The sequence below is a fragment of the Miniopterus schreibersii genome (genome assembly GCF_964146895.1).
Source record: "Miniopterus schreibersii genome assembly, chromosome: 15".
Lineage (NCBI taxonomy): Eukaryota > Metazoa > Chordata > Mammalia > Chiroptera > Miniopteridae > Miniopterus > Miniopterus schreibersii.
In genome coordinates this window covers 21,188,347-21,215,084 of record NC_138115.1, presented here as the reverse complement: position 1 = coordinate 21,215,084, position 26,738 = coordinate 21,188,347, and the positions used below count along the sequence as shown (strand labels likewise).

The 26,738-nt window shown below is 41.8% G+C and overlaps 2 protein-coding genes across 2 annotated transcripts; both read right to left on the bottom strand.

Annotated features, from left to right (window-relative positions):
• Positions 1-236: 236 nt before the first annotated feature.
• VHL (von Hippel-Lindau tumor suppressor) lies at positions 237-6,589 on the bottom strand. Its single transcript, XM_081160027.1, has 3 exons — positions 6,215-6,589; positions 3,778-3,900; positions 237-2,311 (listed from the first exon to the last, which is right to left on the bottom strand). The coding sequence occupies exons 1-3, from the start codon at positions 6,393-6,395 to the stop codon at positions 2,115-2,117; spliced, it is 501 nt and encodes a 166-aa protein (XP_081016153.1). The 5' UTR covers positions 6,396-6,589; the 3' UTR covers positions 237-2,114.
• A 6,122-nt stretch (positions 6,590-12,711) lies between these two features.
• BRK1 (BRICK1 subunit of SCAR/WAVE actin nucleating complex) lies at positions 12,712-22,936 on the bottom strand. The gene is made up of 3 exons (XM_081160028.1): positions 22,631-22,936; positions 13,880-13,962; positions 12,712-13,612 (listed from the first exon to the last, which is right to left on the bottom strand). The coding sequence occupies exons 1-3, from the start codon at positions 22,746-22,748 to the stop codon at positions 13,586-13,588; spliced, it is 228 nt and encodes a 75-aa protein (XP_081016154.1). The 5' UTR covers positions 22,749-22,936; the 3' UTR covers positions 12,712-13,585.
• Positions 22,937-26,738: the final 3,802 nt, after the last annotated feature.

Genomic DNA, 26,738 nt, shown 5'->3' with positions numbered 1-26,738 from the left:
AAAATTTTTAAAAATCCAGTGTTGGAAAGAGAAGGAACTGAGAATGAAGTTAGTGGCTTGTGTCTGCTACTCCCCTCCCACCTTAAGCCTTTAAATAAACATGGCTTTTACAACTCTCCCAGAGAGTAGAGCCTGGTTAAAATAACACCACGACACACCCTCCCTATTTCCTTTACTCAGCACCATTTAATGTATTAAAGAATAGCTTTTTAAAACTCAAAACAGAAAACAGCACAGTCTCTTAATACATTTAATACATTCATAAGACTTCAAACGAAAAACATACATTATTCATGCTACAGGTTTTCAATCTTACTTGGACAATACCAAAACACACAATACTCAAATTGCATGTTTTAACAAGAGAAACATGAAATCTCATTTTGACACAAAGACAGGTTAAAAATAAAATAAAACCAACACTGAACTAACCCAGCGCCAGCAGACTTCCTTAAATCCCCACTGTAGCCGACTCTGGATCTCACATTGCTACCTTCAGTACCAGCATTTCCCCTTCCCTACACAAAAAATTAGACATTTAGAGGTGTATCACTGAATGAGTATTACAACATACTTAAAAAAGAAATGACTACTTTGCTGAATGTTGGAAGAGGGGAACAGACTGGGTGAAGCTTAAAGGATAGTGAGACGACTGTGGGGTGTTCGTTTCATTCACTTCACTCTGCAGAGCACAGGGATTGTGCTCAGAAGTTAGCATAGGAACTAAAGACGCCAAGAAATAGCCCAACATTATTTACAAAAGATAGATTGTACTACTGTCTATGAAGAGCTTATAAAGATACCATGAAAAGATATTTAAGTTATAAAGTTAAATGAGAAAGAATAAAAACTGTATATACAGTATAATCTCAACTATGTAAAAACAAACCAATCCAAAACTGCCCTAAACAGGGTTGAAAATTCAAAATGTTAAGTTAGTGATTGTGTTTAAGTACTATATCTACAGTGATCTTTTCCTTCCTTTTGCTTTTTTGTCTTCTCCAAAAATTTCTCTATTGAACTTTTTAAAAACTGTTACACAAAAGGAAGCCTGATAGAAGTACTGAATGAATTTAAGTCCGGCCTATAAGAAAGTATTTGTACATTTATAAAACTATAAAACATTTCAGGCTACTCTCTGATTCCACTGTGTGTGAGCAGTAACTTCCCAGAGCTTAGAGAGCTTCGGGCTCTCCTCCAGCTAGGTGCAAAGTGTATCTAGATCCTGCCTGATGACAAATGCTGAACCAAACAGAAATGTCATGAACTTACAAAAAAAAACCATAACCACACGTAGCAGAAACCTATCTACAGTACGGTAGTATCTCCTTAATACCAGAGTTAAACAAAAGGACCACTATTTTCTCCTATCTTCTGTGCAGATGTCAAGTTTCAAAAAAGTTATCACAGTAACTGTAAAAAGCTAATCCTGGTTTAGAAACAGAAATAAAGCAGCACTGTAACAATAGTGAACAGAGAAAAGCACAAAATTTAGAAAATTATAAAAAGTGCTTTCTATAAAAATGATTCCCTTCAAAACATTTATTTATTGTACACATTTTAAGGTCCCCCATTTTTCCCCTTGCAAAAAAGGGCAAACCTTCCAAACACTTTCTACCAAAGTATCCATTGGTTTGTTCATTCAACAAACACTGATGAAGGCTCATAATGTGAGAGGCACTAGGGTCTCAAAGAGCAGATAGATCTGTCCCTGCCTCAAGGACATCACAGTCTTTTCAAAGCGGGAGGCAGACACCAACCACAATACTGCAATTAAAAGCAGATGCTGCTGCTTTCTCACAAGCAAAGAATATGCTGGAGTTTTCACTGAATTACATGAAGGCTCTTACACAGAAACTTTCCTGACTTACTAAGAGGCAAAAATGCAACTACTTTCCCTTGAAAAACACTTCCAGAGAGCGCAGGCATTACATTTTGTGATATTTGCCCCTAAACATCACATACCTAGAGAAGTCAGTTAACTTTCTTTTAAGCAATGGAGCATTTTTTACTCCAGTATTGAGACACCTTGACACCAAGAATAAGTGACCAGTCCTATATCTAGATTAAGAATAGTCAGCTCCATCAAAAGCTGAGGCTCAGGAGTGCAAACTTCAATTAAAATCTTCAGTCTCTTCTTCCATCTGTTGATTTTCGATATGCTCCTGTGTCAGCCGTTCCAGGTCTTTCTTCACATTCGGGTGGTCTTCCAGATCTTCATACAGTGATCTCACAATGTCCAGTCTCCTGTAATTCTCAGGCTTGACGAGGCTTCGGACAACCTGAAGGCATCGCTCTTTTAGGGTATACACTGTAACGGCAGAAAATCAAATCTTTAGCACCAAACTCAGGCAGGCCTTGAGACAAGGAATGAGCAAGAAGTTTTTCCAACTATGGCAATTACATTTACTACAGATGGACCTCGCTTTGGGCAAAAAAAAAAAAGTACATGCGTTGTGGCAGAATGTAACGTGATGGCCCCAATTGATATTTCATGGTATTCATAACCTTGTGCAGTAACTTCCCCTTGAAAGTGGGCTCAGCCTGTGATGTGCTTTAATAACTGAATGTGAGTAAAGTGACAATGTAGCAATGTTGGGTGTAAGCCTTAAGCAACTTCCACTTTTACCTTCTCAGAAGCCCTGCGTTACCCTGCAGGAGAGGCCACACGAAGAGGGATAGGCACTGAGACTACACGGGAGAGAAGCGTAGCCCTCAACCAACCTGCCAGGAGAAGGCAGCTATACCAATGACCACCAATGAATTGAATAACCACCTAGCTGAGCTCAGCCGAGATTGCAGAATTATGAACAAATCAGATGGCTGTTGTTAGTTTTGGGGTAGTTGTCACACAGCAACAGATAACCAAAACACTGTACAACTGGATTTGGGGAAAACTAAAATCTGATTTTACTCACTGGGAAACTTACCCCTCAAGGGTACCCCATGAGGCAAAATTTCTCCATTTAATTGATCAATGATCATTTTCGTATACCCACTTCCTTAAAACAGGATCTATATACACATATTAGCTTGAACCTTATAAAGGGGCAAAGGGGCAAATATTTAGTGTGGGTTTTTTTTAACCCCACAAGAACATCATTTTTTTAGGGTTCAATGTAATAATCACTGTGATGCTAATGTTCAATTCAGTGATTTTTTTTTTAAAACCCAACTGGCATTGTGAGCTTGAGTGGGTTAAATAACATTAAAAGATACAATAGTAAAAGTCATATAAACAAGCCATGATATCTAATTCTCTATACCTTATTCTTCTTCTGAGACTCCAGAGCATAATTCTGCTCTAACGCCAGGGAAGCAAAATGCATTCATAATTCTACAATCAGATATTTTAATTTAGCCCACCTCTGCCAAGCCCAAAGAGATTTTTATTTTATTTTTTGAGAGAGAGAGGAAGGGAGAGGGGGAGAGAGAGAAACATCGATTGGCTGCCTCCTGCACGCCCCCTACTAGGAATCCAACTGGCAATGTTTCGGTGCACCCGATGATGCCCAACCAACTGAGCCACACCAGCCAGGGCCCAAAGAGTTTTTGAAACACCACAACACCTTTGCTCAATACAGAGCCTACAAATACATTACTTCCATTTTATTTGTGGTGGAGAATAGTGCACAAAAAGGTTGAATACCTTGCCGAGTATCAGGCAAAAATCAGTAAGGGCTTGGCTTCTGCAAGTGGTCTTTCCTCTACTTATTACAATAGCCTTATCTTTTTAAAAATAAGATGGAAAAAAAAAGTAAGGTGGAACATCAGTACCTGGTAGTGTGATGTTGGCAAAAATAGGCTGTCCATCAACATTGAGAGATGGCACAAATAGTTCAGTTTGGTTAACCAGAAGCCCATCATATGTCCCAGCATCTCGGAAGAGCCAAAGGTGACCTGTTAATACAAGCAGAGGCTGTGAAGTAGGCACACACCCATTTCCTTCAATTCCCTGGACTGACAATGAAAGACTAGCCATTCTGCTTGTACATCATACAAAGGCCTTCCAATAATATTAGCTTACTCAATACTCACCATAGATTTACAGATGAGAAAATAGGTCTGAAAAAGCCAAGTGACTTGCTCAAGGCAACAGGGCCAGTAAACAGAAGAGCATGTACTTGAGGTTCCAAATCCTACCTCTATCTTCTACCATGGAGGAAAAGCAAAGTACACGAATTGCAAATCACACCAACACCGAAAACTAAAAGAAGAGAGGAGGTCACTGACTCCTCAAATCTGTGTTTCTCAAAAACAAGATGCAAAAACATCATGTTGAAATAAAGAAGCCAGACAGAAAGGGTACATTTTGTAGGAATAGATGAAACTAATCTATGACGTAAAAAATCAGAAGAGTGGTTGCCTCTGGGAGGGAGGGAACTGAGTGGAAGGGGCAGGAGGGTACTCTCTGAGGTGATAGAAATATTCCAATCTATAACTTCATTTAGGTGTGGCTGCATTTGTCAAAACACATCAAAGACTAAGATCTGTACATTATACTCTATGTAAATTATACCTGAATTTAAGAAACAAATATTCACATGCAAGAGAGAGAGAGAGAATTAATCCCTCAGGATTAATTCTGTTTAAGGAGGGAGGATGTGTGTCTCAGAATAAATATAGCATGTGTTTCTGGGGAATAAGCTTACTTGAAGATTTGATGGGAAAATTTAAGAAATGTAAACTGGTAAATAATTTTTTTGTTGTGTAAAATATACATAACATATATTGACCATTTAAACCATTTTAAGTGTATAATTCAGTGACACTAAGTATATTCACATAGTAAGTAATATATACAATATATATTAATATATATTAATATACATATTATCCCTACTCAAGGATATGTTTTTGTTGATTTTTTTTTTAGAGCGAGAGGAAGGGAGAGGAAGAGAGAGAAACATTAACGTGAGAAACACTGATCAGTTGCCTCCCACACCAGTCCTCACCGGGGATCGAACCCAAAACCTGGATATACGCTCTGACTGGGAATCAAACCTGGACCAGTGCACAGGGCTACTCTCCAACCAAGCCATACCAGTCACCTGGCACAATACATAGCTATTACAATATTATTGACTATACTCCCTATGCTGTACTTTACATCCCTGTCACTATTTTGTAATTGCCAATTTGTACTTCTTAATCCCTTCACCTTTTTCACCCAGCCCCCCAACTCTCCTCCCTTCTGGCAGTCATAAGTTTGTTCTCTGTATCTGAGTCTTTTTCCTATAGTTGTGAAAATTAAGCTAGCCTAGGACTACTTTTTCTTGAAAGTCATGGGGAGATTACTACCTCCTTAGGCATAAAGACCTAGTTGTCTCCCCTTTAGGTTATTACAACAGCTTCCTAACTGGTTCCTCAACAGCAGTCTTCCCCTTCAAACCACTCTGCAACCTGAGTGAGTTTTTCAGAATGTAAATCTGACAATGTCCTGTCCCTGCTGGAAAACCTTCGAAGGCCCCCCATTTCCCTAGGGGTAAAATCACCTTTAGGGTTTCCTTTCCCACAATTCCATACCCTGCTCTCCTTGAGCCTATGCGGCTCCCTCGGCCTAGAACTCCTGTCGGGTTGGTCAGCTCCCACGCATCCTGCAGGACTCCCTTTCTTCTCTGGGAAGCTCTCTCTAGTCGAAGCCACACGTGTACACAAACCACCACCACCACCACCCCTTCGCTGAGAAGAGGCCGGTTCTAAGCTCCTGCAACCCGCTGCGCTCCGTTCCTATCCCAGCAATTTTGACCCTCGCTTGTTCTCCTGTTTGTGCAGTCGTCTGACACCCCACCGGATTGTGTTCTCCATGCAGGCAGGGCGCCTACGCGGTCCTGGCCCACTGGGGTCATCAGAGAATGAGATTCTTCCATTCACGGACTGAACGAATGGGCATTAGGGATGGAGCACTGCTTTTAGGGTAACTATACGTGAAAGGGGATGGGGGGAAAGCCACTATCAAATGCAGATTAACCAGTTTTATAAAGAAGAATGCTCTGCCACTTAGTAGCAGCGTCAACTTGGATCCGTCACCACCTCTCTGGGGCCTCAGGTCCTCGTAACTGGGAATAATGACAGCAGCACCTGCCGCCCCGGATGGTGGGGGGGATTCGCTGAGTTCGTGCCGCCGTCGCTGCTGCTATCAGGCCTGAGGCGCTGGGCACAGCTCGGCACCGGCGGGCAGGCGCTCTAGCAGCGGGACAAAGGGCGACCCTACCTCGGTAGCTGTGGATGCGGCGGCCCGTGCCCGGCGGCAGCGTGGGGTAGGGCTGCGGTTCGCCGTCGAAGTTGAGCCACACAGGAAGCACGACGCGCGGGCTGCGGTTGCAGAAGATGACCTGGGACGGCTCCCGCGAATTCACCGAGCGCAGCACCGGCCGCGGCTTCCCGGCCTCCATCTCCTCCGCGGCGCCCGCCTCCTCACGACTGGCCTCTTCCCGGCGCTACCCTTCGGGGCGGTTCTCCTCTGCGCCCGCCCCGGCCTCCTGCAGCTCCCCCGCCTTCCGGGGCTTTACCTCCGGGAGCCTAGACAACCCGGCCTCGGCGCCTCGGGATTCGCGGACCGCGCGGGGCGGGGCGGGGCGGGGCGCGCGTGCGCGTGCTCTGGCGGGCGGGCGCGCACTTTCGCTCGCTCTCAGTGGGGGATGGCGTCCAGTCGCAGAAATGGCCGGGGTGAGCCCGCGCGCATGCGCGGAAGGATAACCTAGCCACAGAGGCCTCATCTCGCTGAGGCGATGCGCGGCGCTCGGTCACCCCATGCCCGTTTCCCCTAGAAGTTTGTTTTTTCCTCCTGTTAGTTTGCGTAGTTTTATTCATTCTCTTGGAATCATCATGGTTTTTGCCACATTCTCCCTACCATCTGCGTTATCGTTTTCTCATTAACCAAGTTTGTCTCCATTTGGGGTCACAAAATTAAAATTTCATGCAGAAGAGTATAATAAGGTTAAAATTTTCCCTCTTATCCCAGTTGCCCCAGCCATCCAGAAAAAGTCCCTGGAGGCAGCAAGTATCACGTTTTTTGTATTTCCTTTCAAATGTATTCTATGCATATTCAAGCAATTAAACAAGTTTGAGAAGAAATTTTGAATCAGTACCACCAATAGAAACTCATCATTCCTTGCTATAGAAGAGTACAGTGGAACTAAAAGAAAACCTAAGAACAATTAAATTGTACGTATTGTTTGTTAAAAGCTCTGACCCCACTGTTGGTTTAAAGGGATTAGCTAAGTGTTAGGTGCCAAGTGTCGTCAAACCAACTTTCTCCTGAACATAATCAGAAAGGTTTTTTGAAAAGGTTAAAGGAAACTGTAAAGGGAACCACTTTTCACACTGCAGTGTGTGCCCTCTGAAATTCACACCTGATGGGGGCAGTGGAACAGCACAGGTGTAACACAGGAGGGGTCAGCTCGACCTGGGTTCGGCAACCCCAGTACTTGAGTTCTGGCTAGGAAAGAATTCAAAGCCAAAACTCAAACTACAACAGAACATTTACTCGGACAATCACAGAAGTAGAAGTAATTCATGGAAGAAATGGGTTTAGGAAACAAGTTATAGAGGTAAAGGAAGGGTCCTTGGAGCTTAGAAGTGAGGAAGGTAAAGGTGAACTACCCCGCCAGGACTGACATACAATGCATTTAATGCTGACATACAATGTATTTAATGCTAATTAACAGGCCCTGGCAGGGTGCTCAGTTGGTTAGAGCACTGTCCCCATAAACCAAGGTTGTGGGTTCTACCCCCAGACAGAGCACATACAAGCAGCAACCAATGAATGCATAAATAAGTGAAACAACAAATCAATGTCTCTCTCCCTCCCTTCCTAAAATCAATAAAAAAATTTTTAAATGCTAATGAACTTCTTAGGTAAAAGGCTTGTCAAAGCCAAACTGAATTACTTTTTTTTTTTTTTAAATATATCTTTATTGCTTTCAGAGAGAGGAAGAGAGAGGGAGAGAGAGATATAGAAACATCAATGATGAGAGAGTCATTGATCAGCTGCAGCCCGCAACCCGGGCATGTGCCCTGACCGGGAATCGAACCCTGATCGCCTGGATCCTAGGTCAATGCTTAACCACTGAGCCACGCCCAGCTGGGCTGAATTACTTATTATTAAATTGAAACATCTTACTTAAAAAAAAAATTATATCAACAAAATGGATTTCACCTTATAATGCACTTACTTTCCATTTTACTCTTACTAAGTAAGTCACACTGGGACTGTCACATTGAATGAGTTAAAATTTAAGAATAAAAGTAAATCTCAATTCAAAAATGTTTTATGATACATAGAAATTTTTTGTACTATTGCAACTTTTCTACAAGTCTGAAAGTTGTTTTACAAAAAAATATTTTTTTAAGAATAGTTTACTTTTAGAGAAAGGGAGAGAAACATGAGAGAGTGCAACATCGATCTGGTGCCTCTTGCACACCCCTACCAGGGACGGAGCCCCAAACCCAGGCATGTGCCCCCAGGAGTCCAACCAGCAACCTCCTGGTGCACAGGACGACCCTCAACCAACTGAGCCACACCAGCCAGGGCACACAAAAAAATTTTTAAAAGAACGTTATGGTTAGGGAATGCAGAGCCTTCCTTAATACCAGAAAGGCACAATACCAACCTCACAGTTGGTAGTATCAAGCCCAAAGGTGCAAAATGAAACCCTGCCTGTTTTTTGCACATGCAGATGTTAATGCCAGTGGACACCACTTAGCTACATGTGACAACTGCCCTTTTACTCTCAAGTTGTCAATAAGATCCAGGGAGAGGCTAATAAAGGACCAGCATGGCACAGAAAACAGAAAACCAACTTGGGAGACCACAAATGGCTCTGGCTCTGCACCGACTCAGTAATGAGACCTGGGTGTTATTGTTGGCCTGGCTGTCAGGTAACTGGATGGGCATGTCACACAACGTGTCTGCGCGTGCTTCTTCATTTTTCAAAAGGCAGGAGTGGGCTAGATTCTCTCTAAAATTCTTTCTCACCTTTAAGTTTTGTGAGCTAATCCTAACCTTCAGACAACCTTTGTACAGGCTAGCTTTTCACCAGAAAACAAACTTGAGAGTCCTAATCCAACCTGATTTTCTTGTTGTATAATCTACTTGACACCCACACTACCTTCAGAAAGCAGCTTTATTTTTGCAGTTACTAATGGCACCAAATGTCTGCAAACTGCCAAAGTTCCCTAACTCACATTCTCCACAGGGCGAGGCAAGTGGGGGCAAATGTGTTGCTTTTTTTTTTTGCAGGCAAACAGTATGAAACAATACAAATGCTGGGAAGGAGCCTAGAGATAAATAATAGGCTTTCTATCCATTTAGTGTGGCCTACAGTAACAATGTTTACGAACATGGCTTTAGCTTTATGAAATAAAGGTGGAAAGTTCAAATTAGTGAGTGACTTTGAACTTTAAGTGAACTAAATGAATCTTAAACGAGCAAGATGGCAGAATTTGGTACATTTCTAACGCCAAAAAAATCAGTTACCTAATTTGCCTGCTTCTGAAATCCAGTTCAAGCTTAGTTTTAAAAACAGACTGAAAACTGCTTTATGCCCAGCTGGCATGGCTCAGTGGTTGAGCATCCACCTATGATCCAGGAGATCAAGGTTCCATTCTAGGTCAGGGCACATGCCCAGGTTTGGGGCTTGATCCTCAGCAGGGGGTGTGCAGGAGGCAGCCAATCAATGACTCTCATCACTGATGTTTCTCTCTCCCCCCCTCTCCCTTCTTCTCTCTGAAATCAATAAAAATATATCTATTTTTTTAAAAATTGCTTTATCATCAAGAGACTTGTAATCTATTTATGCCAAATAGCTCAATGGTTCAAACCCCTTACTCTCTAGTTTTTTCAATAAATATGTGAATTAAACCAAATTACAAGGTAGAAAACAATTCCAAGTGTACAGGAAAGAAGAAATTCCTTTGAAGGATCTTACGGAGAGCAGAGATTTTTCATATTTAGTTCATTTCCCACTCAAATTAGAAAACAGGAAAAGTCCTTCATAATTTTCCTTCTTCAGAAATCATTAGGATTTCATGAGGAAAGAAAGAGAAGCATAATATGGGTAACTTCCCTACAATGTCTAATGTATGAAGGAGAAAAAGAAATCTGCCCAACTTTTCATTATGGTGAGATGAATTAAAACAATTTGGACTCATAGAACCTGGGTATATTTAATGTCTCTGAAACCCATTCTCCTTAATAGTTCAAATCAAAACAACTATCCTGTCAACATCTTTGTTGTTAAAAAAAAAGAATGACTTAGTAAACATGGGTTAAAATGTAAAATATTAACCATTGTTCTCAGTGAGGGGAAATGTTAATACAGGAACACCCCAGAGATACTGCCATTTTGGTTCCAGACCAACCCCAGTATCACAATAAAGTGAGTCACAATCTTTTTGCTGGTGGGAAGTCTTGTTTTCAATTTATAAAAAAATTGCAACATTTGTGATGTGCAACAAAATGAGGTATGCCTATAATCAGAACTCTTAACTGCTTAAGTTGAAGAAGTGACACATTGGGAATGAAATAAATGGTTTAGCATAACACTATTTATAGACTGCAATGACCTGTGAGCAAAGATGTGTATGACTTGAGGCAAAAATCCCAGTTTCTGGAGCCTGATCAAATAAGGTCTTTCAGAAGAGGATATTAACAGCTTCTTTTGGCTCCAGATGCATCTCTAACCCAGAGATAACTAGAGGAAGTACTGGAGTTGATTAAATTCCTTAGCCATGACTTCCAGAAAAGACAACATATTATTAAACCTTCAGAGAAAGGAAGCTGGGAAAAGTGAAACTAGACAATGTAGACATCAATGAAAACAGTGTTGGCCAGGCACAGAAAGAAAAACCCATGAAGCCTTCTTTACAAAAGGATGGTGAGAAGGCATATAAGACAAATATAGGTGTGTAATAGCCTTAAGAGTATCTAATGTGAGTATAGTGACACAGTTCTGGACTAGATGAGAAAGTAAGTTTTAGATCTGGTTATACCACCTTCAGAAGTAGAATGGTTAGAGCAGTCTGAGTCAGGTAGGTATAGGTTCAAATCTCAGCAACTTCACTTATATTGTGTGACTTTGGACAAGTTTCAGCCTCTCTAAACTTGTTTTAAACCCATTATGTGGAGCCCAGCCAGCATGGCTCAATGATTGAGTATCAACCTATGATCCAGGAGATCGAGGTTTGATTCCTGGTTGGGGCACATGCCCGGGTTGTGAGCTCGATCCCCAGTGGGGGTGTGTACGAGGCAACCGATCAATGACTCTCTCTCATCATTGATATTTCTAGCTCTTGCTCCCTCTCCTTTCTTCTCTCTCTAAAATCAATAAAAAAATTTAAAAAAAAAAACCCTCCAATAAAAAAACACACCAAAAACCTATTATGTGGAGATAAGAATGCCTACTTCTTAGGGCTTGACGCTTAAATAAAATAAAGTATATAAAGCACTTAGCACATCTAGCACATGGTAACACTCAATAAATTATAGACAATATTACTATATATCCTTGATCGAGCTAGGGCCTCATTTTATAAATGGGGGGAGAACACAGAAAAGCACTGACACCTTTAAGTGCCAGGTAAAACGAAAGAGTTACTACTACGAGAGGAGGACAGCTTCACTTGTCTCCCATATCAAATGTCACCAGCTGCTTTCTTTACAAGCAGCAGGTTACCATTAGCAACAGGTATTATTCAGGACACTAACTTTTTTAGAAATACTACTTTGACATTGACAAACTGACCGATTAATATCTACAGGACCATAAAAAATTTATCAAGCATTTCCACATGTAATCTCATTGAAGAGCTTTTCTGGCTTTTAGATTATTATCACTTTTGCCCCTATTATTATCTCACATTATAGTCCTTGCATATAGTAGGAACTCAATAAATATCTGTTAAATTGACTACAGAGCACCAGATAACCTAAAACTTGAACTTTAGAAGTATTTAATTCTTTATCCTGGGTAGGGTAGAAACTATGAGTAATGAACTCAAGAGACTTAAAAATACTCTACAGACGAGCTCAAACAAGATGTTCAAGAAACAGCACTTAGCAAAGCAAATGATGCCAGTTCTGTCTCCATTGTAAAATTCCTTTTTTTTTAAAAAAAATGTTTTTATTGATGTCAGAGAGTGGAAGGGAGGAAAGAGCGAGAAACATCAATGAGAGAGTGACTGATCGGCTGCATCCTGCACGCCCCCTGTTGGGGATCAAGCCTGCAACACGAGCATGTGTCCTGACCTAGATCGAACCTCGAGCTCCTGGATCATCGGTCAATGCTCAACTGCTGAGCCACGCCGGCTGGGCCTATAAGTCAGTTCAATTGGTATTGACTGATTACCCACCTTGTGCACTACAAGAAAAAGCGCCCATGTATATATCGTAGGATGCAGATACTAAACTGGAGAACACTTCATACGCACAGAGCTATAGTGTTAGCAGGGTACAATGAGAGGGCTGAGAAAAGGAAAAGGGCAGTACTAAATGACTTCTATGTGACTGCATAAGCATTTGAAGAGGGCTGGCACAAGTTTATAGCAAGCTTTGGATTCTAGAATGAAAAGTTTTAGACTCTTGTTTAAACTATTTGCTTAAAAAAGTAGACATTTGGCTTACACCTTATAAAATCTGGTTTTAAAACCCTGGATTGTGGTTAAATTGTGAACGCTTGTATTACAATAGATTGTAAGCATCACGCCTGATTCAACGCTGTATCTTTTATTGGAGCATAACATACCTACAAAGTAAGCACTTGGCAAATGTCTGCTGAATGACCAAATGGTTCCCAGGATAAATTATTCAGCTCAAAGTCCAAATACGGGGCTTGGGCTGATAAGCCACCTAGGTTTTGATCAAGCAGCTACACCTGAAAGTTTTATGTTAAAATAATAATTCCACACATCAGATTTCTGTGGAATAGAGGAGTCCCATCTCTAGCTCCTCTCCCCACCACAATCACAGCAGTCAGATAAAGTTGAGTTTATTAGGGGAATATCAAAGGCAGACACCCCAAGTGACAGAAAGAAAAATCTGAAAATGTCCCTTTAAGCCAAGTGGGGGCCTGGCCTTGACCTCCCCAGAAGGACAAAAAACTGGTGGGTTAGCAACAACATTCTCTAGCAGCCACCGTGCCAGGGCATGAGTGTCTCAGCCAGGACTGTCTGCTACCTCCCAATAAATGTAGGGAGGAGACCAGGAATCAATGCAGAGGCAATGAGAGCTGTAAGGAAAGTCTGAGAGAGAGAGAGAGGGAGGTGGGGAGGACCTTAACAAAGAGTTCCAGGCGTTTGGCTCTGGGAGCCTCAAATACATTGACAAGTAGTTCTACAAAATATTACTGAAAAGGTAAAATGCCTAATGTTTTCAAGAGTTCCCCTGGACTTCTTCCCACATGCCATATCACACTGCCAGATGAACATGGCAAAGCCCAAAGGCCACATTTTTGAAGAAAGGAAAACAAGAATAAGCCCTGTTGCTCTTTAAGGAGAGATGAAGGAGTTGAAGGCTGCTGGGTCCTTTCCCACGTAGGCCTGTGTTCTGTAAAGCAACTTCCCAGCAGCAGCCTGGTACATAGTTCTAGGTGAGGGTCTCACCTTTTGTCACCTGTAGAAGGAAAACAGACAATTAGATAAATTCAGAAGGATTAGAAGGTCTAAAAAAATCTTATTTTAGATCTTATATAGTAGAGAGTGGTAGAAAAGAAGACAGCTTTGGAGTCTCAGAAACCTGGTTTAAATCTAGGCAAGGTACTTAACTTCTCTAAGCTTATTTCTGCTTTCAGGTTTGTTTTAGCAAGAAGTAGAAATGTGCATTCTCCCTTGCACAGCACTGCCTAGCCTCATGAGGAAGCATCTGAGCCATCATACTCACCCGTGCTTCAATGTACTCTATTCTCCGTTCAAGGGCTGTCAATTTCTCATTTAGTGTTGCGAGTCTTGAACGACAAGACATATCTGGGAAAAGGAGACTGATGTTCAGGATTAATGTCATTCCAGACATAAACACACACACACACACACACACACACCCCCATTTAAGCTGAAGAAGAGGAGTGATATATCATATCATGTAGAGTACAAATGGGAGAGGGTGGGCAAAGCAGGGGAGTGAAGAAGACAAGGTGAGAAGTATTTAGGATCACAACCGCTTAGGGTGGATCTGTTTAACTTTCTACCAAATGTGGTAGGCAGAGAATATGGCCCCCAAAGATGTCCACATCCTAATCCCTGGAACCTGTGAATATGTATCCTGTATGACACAGGAGAATTTGTAGGTATGATTAAGGTTAAGAACCTTGAGATCCTGGATTGTCTAGATGAGCTCAATCTAATCACAAGCCTATAAATGTAGATAAGAGAGGTAGAGGAAAGACAGAAGATATCTGAAGTGGGAGAGGGACTCAACTTGCCATTCATTCATTGCTGGTTTGAAGATGGAGGAAGGGGCCATGAGCCAAGGGATGCAAGTGATCTTTAGAAGCTGGGAACGGCTCTCGGCTGGCAGCCAGTCTGCCAACAACCCAATAAGCAAGAAATCAAATCCTCTCCTAGAGCCTCCAGAAAGGAAGGCACCCTACCAACATCATGATTTCAGCCCAGTGAGCCAGTATTAGACTTTTGATCTACACAGCTGTAAAATAATAAATTTATGTGGTTTAAGCCGATACATTTGTGGTAATTTGTTATGGGAGCAATAGGAAACCAAGGCTGTACAGATGACCATTTGCTATTAGGCAAACTAAGAGTTTCAAGAAAGGAAAAAGGACAAGAGGGAGAAAATAATCTCAATAGGGAGAAAAAGCAGAGGCCAAGGAAGCAGCAGAGACTATGAGGAAACAGGAAGGTGTCAGTGTCTCTAAGCTAATGGAAGCCACATCACTTGTTGCTCTAGGAGGGTTCTTAATGTTTCAATATCTGTGCTTTTCACAATCAGAGAAAACATGAACATCAAATATCTTGAGAAGCCCACATTCCATCTACAACATTCCTATTCTACCTTTTCCAATCTTCTTTCACCACCTCACCCAAAACGAAACTTAGATTTTCCCTAAAATAACCGTTTCTTCTGCAAACTTCTCTAACAGAAACTACTTGACTACTCTTTCCACAACTATTCTCAACACACAGGAGAAAAAGGTTTCTAGACGTGCTAATCATTTCCTACTACTTCCTCCAATACTGTTGTTCAGTCATCTCTCAATAATCTTCACTGTTTAAGTCTAAAATATCCACTGTCTGAGATGTACTCCCACTCAATGATTTAACACTTAACTCACGACATTCCTTTTCATCTCTTCCCTTTCTTGCTGTTATGCAAAAGGACTTCAGCCCCCATTTTGAGACAAATCTTCCTATACCCTGATCTTGCCTCAACTTTCATTTCATCATATCCAAATCTTACTCATTTAAACATTCTCCTTCAAGGCTCAGTTCAAATTGAACTCTGAGAGGTCTTTGCCAGATGGATATAATTCTCCCTCTTCTGTTATTTACCTAAACATTTATGGTTGAATTTCTAATTTGTAAGTTACTTATGTAGTTGGTCTTCGGTGATCATTTCTAGCTTTATATAAAGATTTAACAAACAAGAATGTTCATCACTATTACTTAGGAATGCTTTGGTAAAGTATGACAGATCTATGAGAGACTATTAAAACGCCATTAAAAATTACCAGTTGGAAGAATATTTAATGACGAGTATATATTCATGCAAAAAACCCAAGTGATATTTAACTTCTTGTAATTTATTATTTATTTACATGTCTGTTTCCCCGGTAGAATGAATTAATCAAAAGCAGGTATTTCCTCTTTTTTTTTTAAATTCTCACCTGAGGATATTTTTTTCCATTGATTTTTTAGAGAGAGGGGAAGGGAGGGAGGAGGGGGAGAGGAGGCAAGAGAAAGAGAGAGAGAGAAACATTGATGAGAAAGGCACATTGATTGGTTGCTTCCTGCACGCGCCCAGACCAGAGCCAGGGATCGAACCTGCAACCCAGGTATGTGCCCTTGACCAGGAATCAAACCCTCAGCCCTTTGGTCTGTGGGCCAATGCTCTAACCACTGAGCCAAACAAGCCAGAGCAGATATTGCCTCTTACTAATCTTTGTAACTTTAGGGTCTTGCCTGGAACATAGATATTTATTGAAGAAAAAAAAAAGACAGATTCTGGTATACTAGTGGAACAAAAGATTGACTCTAGTATGAGTCACTAATTTTTTTAAAATGTAATGAATAATTTTTTAAAAAATTTTATTTATTTATTGAATTTAGAGGGAGAGGAGGGGAAAGAGAAACACTGACTTGTTTCATTTATTTACGCATTCACTGGTCGATTATTGTATGTGCCCTGACGGGGGATCAAACCAGCAACTTTGGCATATTGGGACAACACTCTAACCAACTGAGCTATCAGGTCAGGGCTCCACTATTTCTACAAGTGGGGAAACCAAGGCCTAGATAAGCGGAGTATCCATCATGAGTCACTGACAGGACAGTGACTGAGTTCAAAACCCAGTTCCCTCACTGCCCAACATGGAACTCTCCCCCATCACACTGTCCCAGAGCACACTGCTACCATCCCTCTGAACCTCTGAGGCCGTAATTCACTCCCCACATTCCTTAAAATTTGCTTACAGCCCAACCATTACACTTTCTAGTTCATTTTTTTTCTTTTTGTTTCATATTAGATCCTTTCCCACTCATCCATCTTCACTGCTACTCTTTATTATTCTTTTTTAAATACAGCTTTATTCACCCTGGCTGGTTTTTCTCAGTGGTTAGAGCGTCGGCCCATGGACTGAAGGGTCCCAGGTTCAATTCTGGCCAAGGGCACATACCTCGGTTGCAGGCTCAATCCCCAGCCCTGGTAGGGGTGCATGTGGGAAGCAGTCAATCAATGTGTCTCTCTCACATCAGTGTTTCTCTTCTCTCTCTCTCTCTCCCTTCAACTCTCTCTGAAAAAGCAATGGGAAAAATATCCTCTGGTGAGGATTAAAAAAAAAAAAAAAAAAAGGTTTATTGATATATAATTTATATACCTTAAGTCTCACTGCCTTAAAATGCATAATTCAATGGTTTTTAGAATATTTACAGAATTGTGCAGTCATCACCATAATCTAATTTTAGAACACTTTCGTAATCTCTAAAAGAAACCTCTATTAGTGCCCTGGCCAGGTGGCTCAGTTGGCTGGGTTTGATTCCTGATTAGGGCACATACCGAGGTTGTGGGTTTAATCCCTGGTCGGGATGCATTCTAGAGTATGGATTTACCTATTCTGGACATTCTTCATTCTTCTTCTTTTTTTAATTTTTAAAATAATTTTTAAAAATTCATTTTACACAGAGGGAGAAAGAGAGAAACATCAATATGCGCCCCGATAGGGGATCGAACCCTCCACCTTTTGGTGTACGGGATGACACTCCAACTGAGCCACACTGGCCAGGGCTCTTCATTCTTTTCAATCTTGTCCTTTTATCTGCTAATACTGCTGCTTCCAATTACCAGGTCTAGCTTGAGCAGAAGCACCTCAGTGCCCTCCTTTTACTGGATACGCTGCCACAACTGCCCAATAGAACCAATGTCTTTCAGTGTGGTTTTCTGAAGAGCAAAGGCACGTCATGTATGCTATTCATTAACAGCATGAATGTTATCACTGGCAACCTGTCATTTCCCACAAAAAAGAGCCAAAAATATCCGAAGAAGTGGGGTAGTAAGAGGGAGGGGTTCCTTCCTGGATGGCTGTTCTGTTCTAGCTCTGTTAATCTGGTAATGAATCAGAATCTAAGAGCAACATGATGCTATTGGCCTACATGAATAAGCACTGTTGAAAAATATAAAACGTTGAACTCCAGAAATTTCAGTTATATTTCAGATCCCATTAAATACATACTGGTTCAAACAAAACATAGGGAAAGCATTCAGCAGCTGAACAAATCTGAAACCAGAGTGCATTTATTTATGTGTACATTATCACCAGACTTTAAATGAATGCCAGCTGTCCTCATCAGGGTGCCCGATGGTGCATACAGTAGTCTCCCCTTAACCATGGGGAGTGCATCCCAAGTTTAATTTAGAAATTAGGCATGCAAGAGATTAACAGGAACTAATAATATAATAGAACAATTATAACAATAAGTTATGTGAATATAGTATCTCTCTCTCAAAATATCTTATTGTACTCATCCTTCTTGTGATGCTGTGAGAAGATACAATGCCTATGGGATGAGATGAATGAGGTCAATAACGTAGGCACTGTGATGTAGGGGTAGGCAACTGACCATATGTAACGAGCACTTTTATGGCTTCTCTTTGGCATACTACTACTACTAGTGCTTGACCAGCATCACTACTCTAGTGCTTTGGGGCCATTATTAAGTAAAATAAGGGTTACTTGAATACAAGGACTGTGACACTAGGGCAGGATCTGGTAATCTAGCTGGCTACTAAGTGACTAACAGGCAGTTAGTATATAGAACACATAGATAGGCTGGACAAAAGGAGATGATTCATGTCCTGGGCAGAACAGAACGGAACAGCAAGAGATTTCATCACACTGCTCAGAACAGCACACAATTTAAAACTTATAAATTGACCGTTGATCGAACCCACATCCCTGGCATTTGGGGACAATGCACTAACCAACTGAGCTACTTGGCCAGGGCTGTTTTTGCAGGTAAGTCTTATTTCTCCAACAAAATTCTAAATTTCTTAGGAGTGGCTACCATGTCCATTTATTCTTAGTTTTCCCTTTCCATAGCATCTGACACATAGCTGGGTCACAACAGGCATGATATATCTGTTGGCAAAGTATAAAAACTGAGATTTTAAAAGTCACATTCTCTATTTTTTGTTACACTTCTCTGCACATATTAGCTTGAGAAACAAAAAATAAAAAACTATCATCTTCCCGGCTGGTGTGGCTCCATGGTTGAGCATGGACCCATGCACCAAGGGGTCATTGGTTTGATTTCCGGTCAGGGCACATGCCCAGGTTGTGGGATTGATCCCCAGTAGCGGGGCGTGCAGGAGGCAGCCAAACGATGTTTCTCTCTCTCCCTCTCCCTTCCTCTCTCTAAAAAAAAAAAAAATCAATAAAAACATATTTTTATCATCTATGACAATCTATTTTTAGAAAATTCAATTCCAAGTACAAAATAGGCCTAGCATTAGGATATTACCACTGCTTTATGATGTGTGTGTTCTCAGGTTCAGGTGATCCTCCAATGCTGAGAGAGAAAACTATAAGCAACTGTAACTCTACTCTCACCAGCTGGAATCACAGAGTAAAATCTGTTCAGAAAGTCATTGCCTATCTTGGAAAAACAGTTCCCTTTCCAAAGCACATGGCCAACACAGACTCTCTGTGGACAGGGTGAGGATTGTAGGACTGCTGCCATTTTCAAAGAGCTCCAGATGCCTCCTCAAAGTAAACACCTATTAAATCTCCGCACCACCAAATCATATTATCATAAACTCAATACAAGCCCCACAGGTATACATCAGAACTAAGAAGTTATGCTAAGGGCTTAGAATGGAAAAATACATCCCATACACACTCATCCAGAGTCATCCAATGCCAAGACAATATACTCAAACATATTCTTATGATTTATCCAGTTTCTCAGCCTGTTGGTCTTTGTCTAAAGTCTTGTATCATGATACTGCCAGTCTTTACCAGCTTTATACCTGATAAGTCAGACTGCTTTAACTTTTAATCTTGCTTCATGATTCTGTTCTTACTTGTAATTAACATTCTTTTCTTCAAAGGACTAAATTCACTTTCTAAAATTTTCAAAAAACACCTAGTAATTACTCCAAACATCAGGCCACTGTCATTATTTATGGGAGAATAACAGCCTAAGCTAAGGGAAGCCGTTTCTTCTGGCTCTTAAGAGATTGGAATGCTGTGTGTGTATTTCCTCAGCCTAAGACTTGTTGGAAATCTTGAATAAAAAGAAAAGTCTTTATTCTCTATCTAATCACAAAATGACTCACAAATATTTTTTAAAATCTCAGAGCAGGTATTTCTTTGCTAATAAAACAAGAAAAAACACATTTCTCCTCTGCAAATACTAAGCTCAAACTCTTCAATTTCCAGTCAGTTGCAAGACTCACCCTCTATATAAATTTAGTGGCTATGATGTCAAGAAGACTTATGTCAAAGATAAATGTGAATTAAAGTTTATTAATATAGTCCTGGACTGTGTGGCTCTATGGTTAGAGCTTCCGCACACACACTGAAAGGTTGTGGGCTTGTCCCCCACCCCCTCTGGGGGAGTGTGGGAGGCAACTAGTAGATGTGTCTCTCTCCCACGGATGTTTCACTCTTTCTCTCTCCTCCTGTTTCCCTCCCTTACACTCTCTCTGAAAAAGCATCCTGAGGAAAAAATATCCTCAAGTGAGGATAACAACAACAAAAAGTTTATTAACATAATTCAGTGCTCAAAAATGAAGATATTGCATTACCAAATCCCAATTTGGGGGACTGAGATGCTAGATTACTTTTACATTTTGAAAAACAGTCCCGGTTTGACTGATTGAACTGACATTCTTAATACTTTGCTTGGATATTATGTGTGTACATATGAGATATTAACACCTAGTGGATGAATAAAGTTTTTTAATTCTTTTTTTTTTAAATCCTCACCTAAGGATATTTTTTTCTATTTCTTTTTCAGAGATAGTGGAAGGGAGAGCGAGAAGGAGCAACATCGATGTAAGAGAGACACATCAATTGGTTGCCTCCATGAGCCTGGACTGGGGCCAGGATCAAGACTGCAACCGAGGTACATGCCCTTGGCCAGAATCGAACCTGAGACCCTTCAGTCCTCAGGCTGACGCTCTAACCACTGAGCCAAACCGGCTAGGGTTTAATTCTACTTTTTAAAGTCAAAACTCTCCAATGTCAGTGGCTTTTCCAACTATTTTCCACTGCCTTTCCAGACTAAGTCAAAGCTATGATCTTGTCATCATTCCATCTTTACCCTAGCATGCAATATTTTGGTTTCTCTTATCTGGTCCTTCTTTTGAGGAAATGTTATGAGTAAAGAATGCTGGGAAGAACCCCATAATCATTAGGAAAGCAGAAGAACCCAGTTATAAGAACTAACATTGAAAGACTTTGCACGTTTTTTAAAAAATGTCCCTGAGAAAACTCAGACTAGCTATGTATTTCTCAAATATTTTCAGTTTGTTAAAATCAATTAGTCTAGCCTCTCTGAACTTCTGTGTCCTGTCTCCAAACCCACTTATCTTTCACTAAACCATGTTCCTTCATTCAGTCTTCAAGAAATTTCAGGATACTTGAGATCTAGGATTTGATACCATTTTCTACTGCAACCTCTAATAGCAAGTTATGTGTGTGAATATGCATTTATTGACATATATAGTTATACTATTCACTCAATAATATTACCTTCACCCCCAGTCCCTGGTAAGTGAGGAAATCTACTATATCAAGACACATCCATCAAGCTTATAGTCCTATACACCTTGTATGTAAATATATTAATACAAAACAATGTTCTGCTTTGTTCTTAGGTTATTGTTTCATCTTCAATATAAAAATTCTTTTGACTCAGGAAATGGTTCTTATTCTGTGTCCTTCACAGTGCCTGAGAGAGTCCTGCACTGAGAACTAATTTCTTTTGCTGATGCTTTCTGACAAAATTCATGTTCTGTGCTTAGAACTCATCAGTCCTCTCGCTAGAAAATAATACATTTTAAAGTCTTTTTTTATAGATCGTTTCCCCTACTTAATCTTAATTGTTTAATGTTGCTGAGTTAGTGAAACAGAAGCACACGAGTTTGAAAAGATCACTAGATGTCATCCCTACACCTTGTGATTACTAAGTCTACCCAGGGTTCGGTTCACTTAAACACTTGAAGAACAAGGGATGGGAGTCTCTGTTACGGGTTTGCTGTCCAGAAGGATGCAGAACAAACACTGTCATGTGCAGGCCATGCCTAGGAAAGATTTTGCTAGAAGCAGACAAAATACCTACTGCCAGCTAGATAGTAACAATACAGAGAAGACTGCCATGGCTTTACGCGATCTGGACCTTACCTCTGATCTCATCTCCTACTACTCTCAGCACAGCAAACACGGAAGACAGGAAGGGATGGGAAAGAGAAGGCTGACGGGGCGAGTAAAAGGCATGGCGCTGAAGGGTTTCAACTCGATCCTGAAGGAGATGGGGAACCGTCAGGGGTCTTTACACAGGGCAGCGACACGGCCACGGCTATATTCTGGAAGGTGCCCTAAGTGTTATGTGGGAACTGGAAGGGAAGCGGAGCGCAAAGGAAGCAGGGAGACTACTGAAGAGAAGACGCAGAGAGTGGATGGGATGCCTGACGTGTCTGAAGAAGGACTTGTTAATGGGTCCGGAGTGAAGGCAATAAGGCCGATGAGCTCAGCGTGGAGCAGGATAACCCTACAGGGACTGCCCAGTGGAGCCCGAGAGTCAGGGAGCAAGGAGGAAGGTGGGGCCTAAAGGAGGAAGAGAAAAGCAGCAAGAGTCGAGGTCTCCCGGAGAGAGCAAATTCGAAGCTCATCAGCGCCCCGGCTAAACTGCCTCCGAGGCCTCCTCCCTCCACCCCGCCTCCCGCTGCTCGCCCGCTGACCGAACGAGTTGAGAAAGTCCGCGATTTTCTTGATGCTGCTGGTGATGACTTCAATGTACTCTCGGTTCGCCCAGTCCTGGTGAATTTCCCGCTGCACCGGATCCTCTTGTCCGGCCATGGCTGCCGTCTAAGGAAGACACGGCTGCGCAGGCGCCCAGATCCTCCCGGACGCCTGTGCGCCTGCGCCGCCAGCCCACACCCGTCCCTCGGCACCCGGGAATCCGCTGGCATTGTGGTGCGCGTGCGCGACGTCACATCTCTCCTGCGCTTTGGCTCTGCTCCCACCCCCTTGAAAACTGTCGCGTCAACTTCGACGGGGGAAGTGGAGTGCGCAGGCGCTAAGAGCTCTCAACCCGCCGCAATAGCGGCCACTGGGGGTTGCGGAGAGCTTGGGCCGGCGTCGCCCACACACTCTCTCAGCTGCTCCGGGCTTGGCTCACGGTCTCTGCCAGCAATAAGTTGGGCAGAACCGATAAACCACATTAAACGCAAGTCATTTTAAAAATGCCTTTCAACAACACAGCATGATGTTCCACCTTACATTTATCAAATGAACAAAATATTATGTTTTTTTAACAATAATACCGGTGATGGATAATACCCAGTGAGGGGAAATTGATAGGTTCTCAAATAGCCGGTGATACTGCAAACTGACACAAGTCCCTTCAGAAGGAAATCTGTAACTTAATGACAAGATTGGGCGCATTTAGGGTGGTATGACCAAGTAATAGAGTTGTAAAAAATAAAAAATTGATCTAAATTCATTAAGAAAATCACTGAAAAAGAAAAATCACTTTAAGCACAAAGGTACTCTTTGTAGCATTATCTATTAAAAAACAAACACAAAGACAACTAAATCTCCACAGTCGGGAATGGCTAAGCAAAGGTATAGTCATTTACGGCAATATCATGCAGTCTTTTAAACGCTAATTATGAACACTAAGGCAACATAGCACATGATAAATGGAAGGAAAACACAAAATACAACTATTTCATTGAAACTATGTAAAAATTGTGGCTGAGAACAAGAAGGATATACCAAAAATGTTAATATCTGGTTTGTTCAGGTAGTGGAATTACCTGCACAAACAATTTTATTTTCTGTTTAAGGGAATCCTTGCAATCCGATTTGTGCGGTAAATGCCTTTTACTTTAAAAAGGTGGTTGCCTCTTTCCCAGGCACCGCGGAGTTCGCGGAGGTGGAGGCCTGCGTGGCTCTACGCACGCCCCCCGCGTGGCCGAGGAAGGCATCGCGGCTGGAGGGGTCGGGGCGTCCAGACCGCTCTCCCAGACGCGCAGGAGACCGCCCCCATCCACGACGGCCCAGCGCGGAATCCCGAGGCTGCCAAAGCCTCGGGCAAGCGCCGGGCCCACCCTTGCTTGCTAACAGGCAACTGCGATGAGCCTACGTACTTGAAGCGGGTGGAGGCCCTTTTCGTGCTGAACACCCACTCACCCTATTTAAGGTTGACGACTACAGGAAACTAGGGGGATGGGTAGGCCCCTGGCAAATCCACAGACAGGGAAAACCCCCTAAAGTGGCTGGTGGCGGTTGAGCGGTAGTTAAGGACTATGGCAAAGGGTCTCAGGCAAAGGATGTCATCCGGGAGTACTTCAAATGCAAGAAACGAATAAACTTGGCTTTTGTTAAAAAAAAAAAAGTGAACAGTCCTCTAGCAGTAGCTGGGGAGAAGCCATGACGAACAGTCCCTTACTCAGGAGATTTGACAAGCTATAAAGCTGCTTTTATAGCTATGATTTCACTGGACCTTCTTCACAAACCTTGTGGAAGGAAATCATGAAGAGGTTTCTTATTTTACAGGAGAACACTGAAGTTCAAGGTCACACAGCCAATTAAGTGGCGGAACTTCACCAGCTGATTCTAGACTCCAACATCAATCTGAAACACAGTTTAGCCTGAGTTCTCCTATTTCGTCATATAAATGATTTCTAAAAGAACAAATATTGACCCTAAATATCAAACCCCAAGAATCCAGAAGGCTCCTCTGGCATTCAGGATCCTGCTTCCCAAGTGATGCTGTTGAAGTATTTTGCTCACGTGTGTCAGAGAAGTCAGATCTGCAGGGCACCTTAGTTTAATTTCTTTTAAATCATAAATCTACCATAGAGGAGTCACTTCATCCCCCTGAGCATTGGCTTCTTCATGTGTGACACAAGAATAACAACGTGGATGGGTTAAAATTGTTGGGAGGGTTATGAGAAAAGATAAAACATTAAGCACAGTGCTTAACTCTTCACAAAGCATGTATTCACAATTTTTTTTCCATTTTCTGTTTTTGCAGAAAGCACGAAATTAGTACCTATCTGTACAACAATTTAAAAAATGATTAATGAAAATAAAATAAAATAAAAAATTATTAATGGTCTTCCACAGACCAGTCAGGCTCAGTTCTTCTCTTTTTGCTTAACTTCCTAAACACCTGTTCCAGGATCTCTCCTGTAATTCCAAACAATTCAAGGATATGGTACTGTCCTGGAGTGAAGAATGTTCCTCCAGGCTTCTGGAGATTTTTCCTAAATGCCTCATGGAGTTTGCTGTCAGTCCTTGGGCTATAGATTTGCCAGCATAATTCTTCAGATGAGTGATGCAGGGCTGCAGAGGCGAGCCCATTGGTAATGCTGTTGGTGAAACAAGGAGTGCTTGGCAATGTGCCATATCCATAGCTGTGCAGATAGCCTCAGCAGAGGAGAGCCAGGTCCCTGTCTTCTCTTTGAGTCTATCATGTGCTTCATGGAACTTGGGGATCTTGTCAATGACTCCAGATATTATAATAATAATTGTGGAATCAAATTCTTTTTTAAAAAATATGTTTTTATTGATTTCAGAGAGAGGAAGGGAGAGGGAGAGAGAGAAAGAAACATCAATGATGAGAGTCACTGTTCGGCTGCCTCCTGCACTCCCCCCACTGGGGATGGAGCCTGCAACCCAGGCATGTGCCCTGACCAGGAATCGAACCTTGATCTCCTGGATCATAGGTTGATGCTCAACCACTGAGCCATGCCGGCCAGGCCTGGAATAAAATTCTTGAAGTGTGTCAGTTGCATTAAGTATGATTATTTGAGCCTCCTTTACAGTCATGTGCAGTAGGCTCATTTGCACAGCTATGGATATGGCACATGCAAACGGTGATGTTGCTGGCTGCTTTGAAAGTATTAAATCAGCTTTCAGCAGAGTGAATGTGGTTATTGCCATGAAAATCCCCAGAGTGCCACCAGAATGTTGAGTGCTGCACGAAACAGACCAAGTTGATGATGTAGGACATCAGTAATATGCAGTATGGGAAATTCAGGTTTTCCGTATGTGCATGGTAGCCATAGAGCTGGATGGAGTAACAGACTCAGTGGTGATGGCAAATGGTACCTCTAAGAGTACACCCCTTAGAGCTGGGCAGACTGCACAGGGGATTGTGGTGTAGATTGTCATAACAGCATGAAGCTCTCTATCCAACAACTTTTAACCTTACAATTTTGCTTTGGAGACTTTCATTTAAAAAACACAACTGTGCAATGAAAACTTTTTTTTTTTTTTTTTGCTTTTAAAATAAGAGGAAAATTAAAAACTGAAAAAAGTTTTGTAATTTAGTCATTTTATTTTTTTTATTATTATTTTTAAAAATATATATCTTTATTGATTTCAGAGAGAGGACAGGAGGGGAGGGAGAGAGATAGAAACGTCAATGATGAGAGAGTCATTGATTGAGCCCGCAACCCAGGCATGTGCCCTGACCGGAAATCGAACTCTGATTGCCTGGATCCTAGGTCAACGCTCAACCGCTGAGCCATGCCCGGCCGGGCTAAAGTCATTTTAGTCTCTTCTAAGAGTCATCATTCTCTGCCCTTCTGCATTTTGACTCCTCTTCTAAACTCCACTTAGCTCTCCTTCCACAGGGACACACACGCACACATGGCATCTGACAATTCTTGACAAGCTCCTCAAGACTATCTGGCCTTCCAAAACCAGGATCTCAGCCTAAATCCGCCCCAGGTCCCCAGTCTCCCCACTTCAGCTTCACCCAAAGAGCCAGATAAAAGGTGATGGCTCTTACTTGTGCTGTGTTCTGCAGTTCCCAAAGTGCAAGGGCAACTT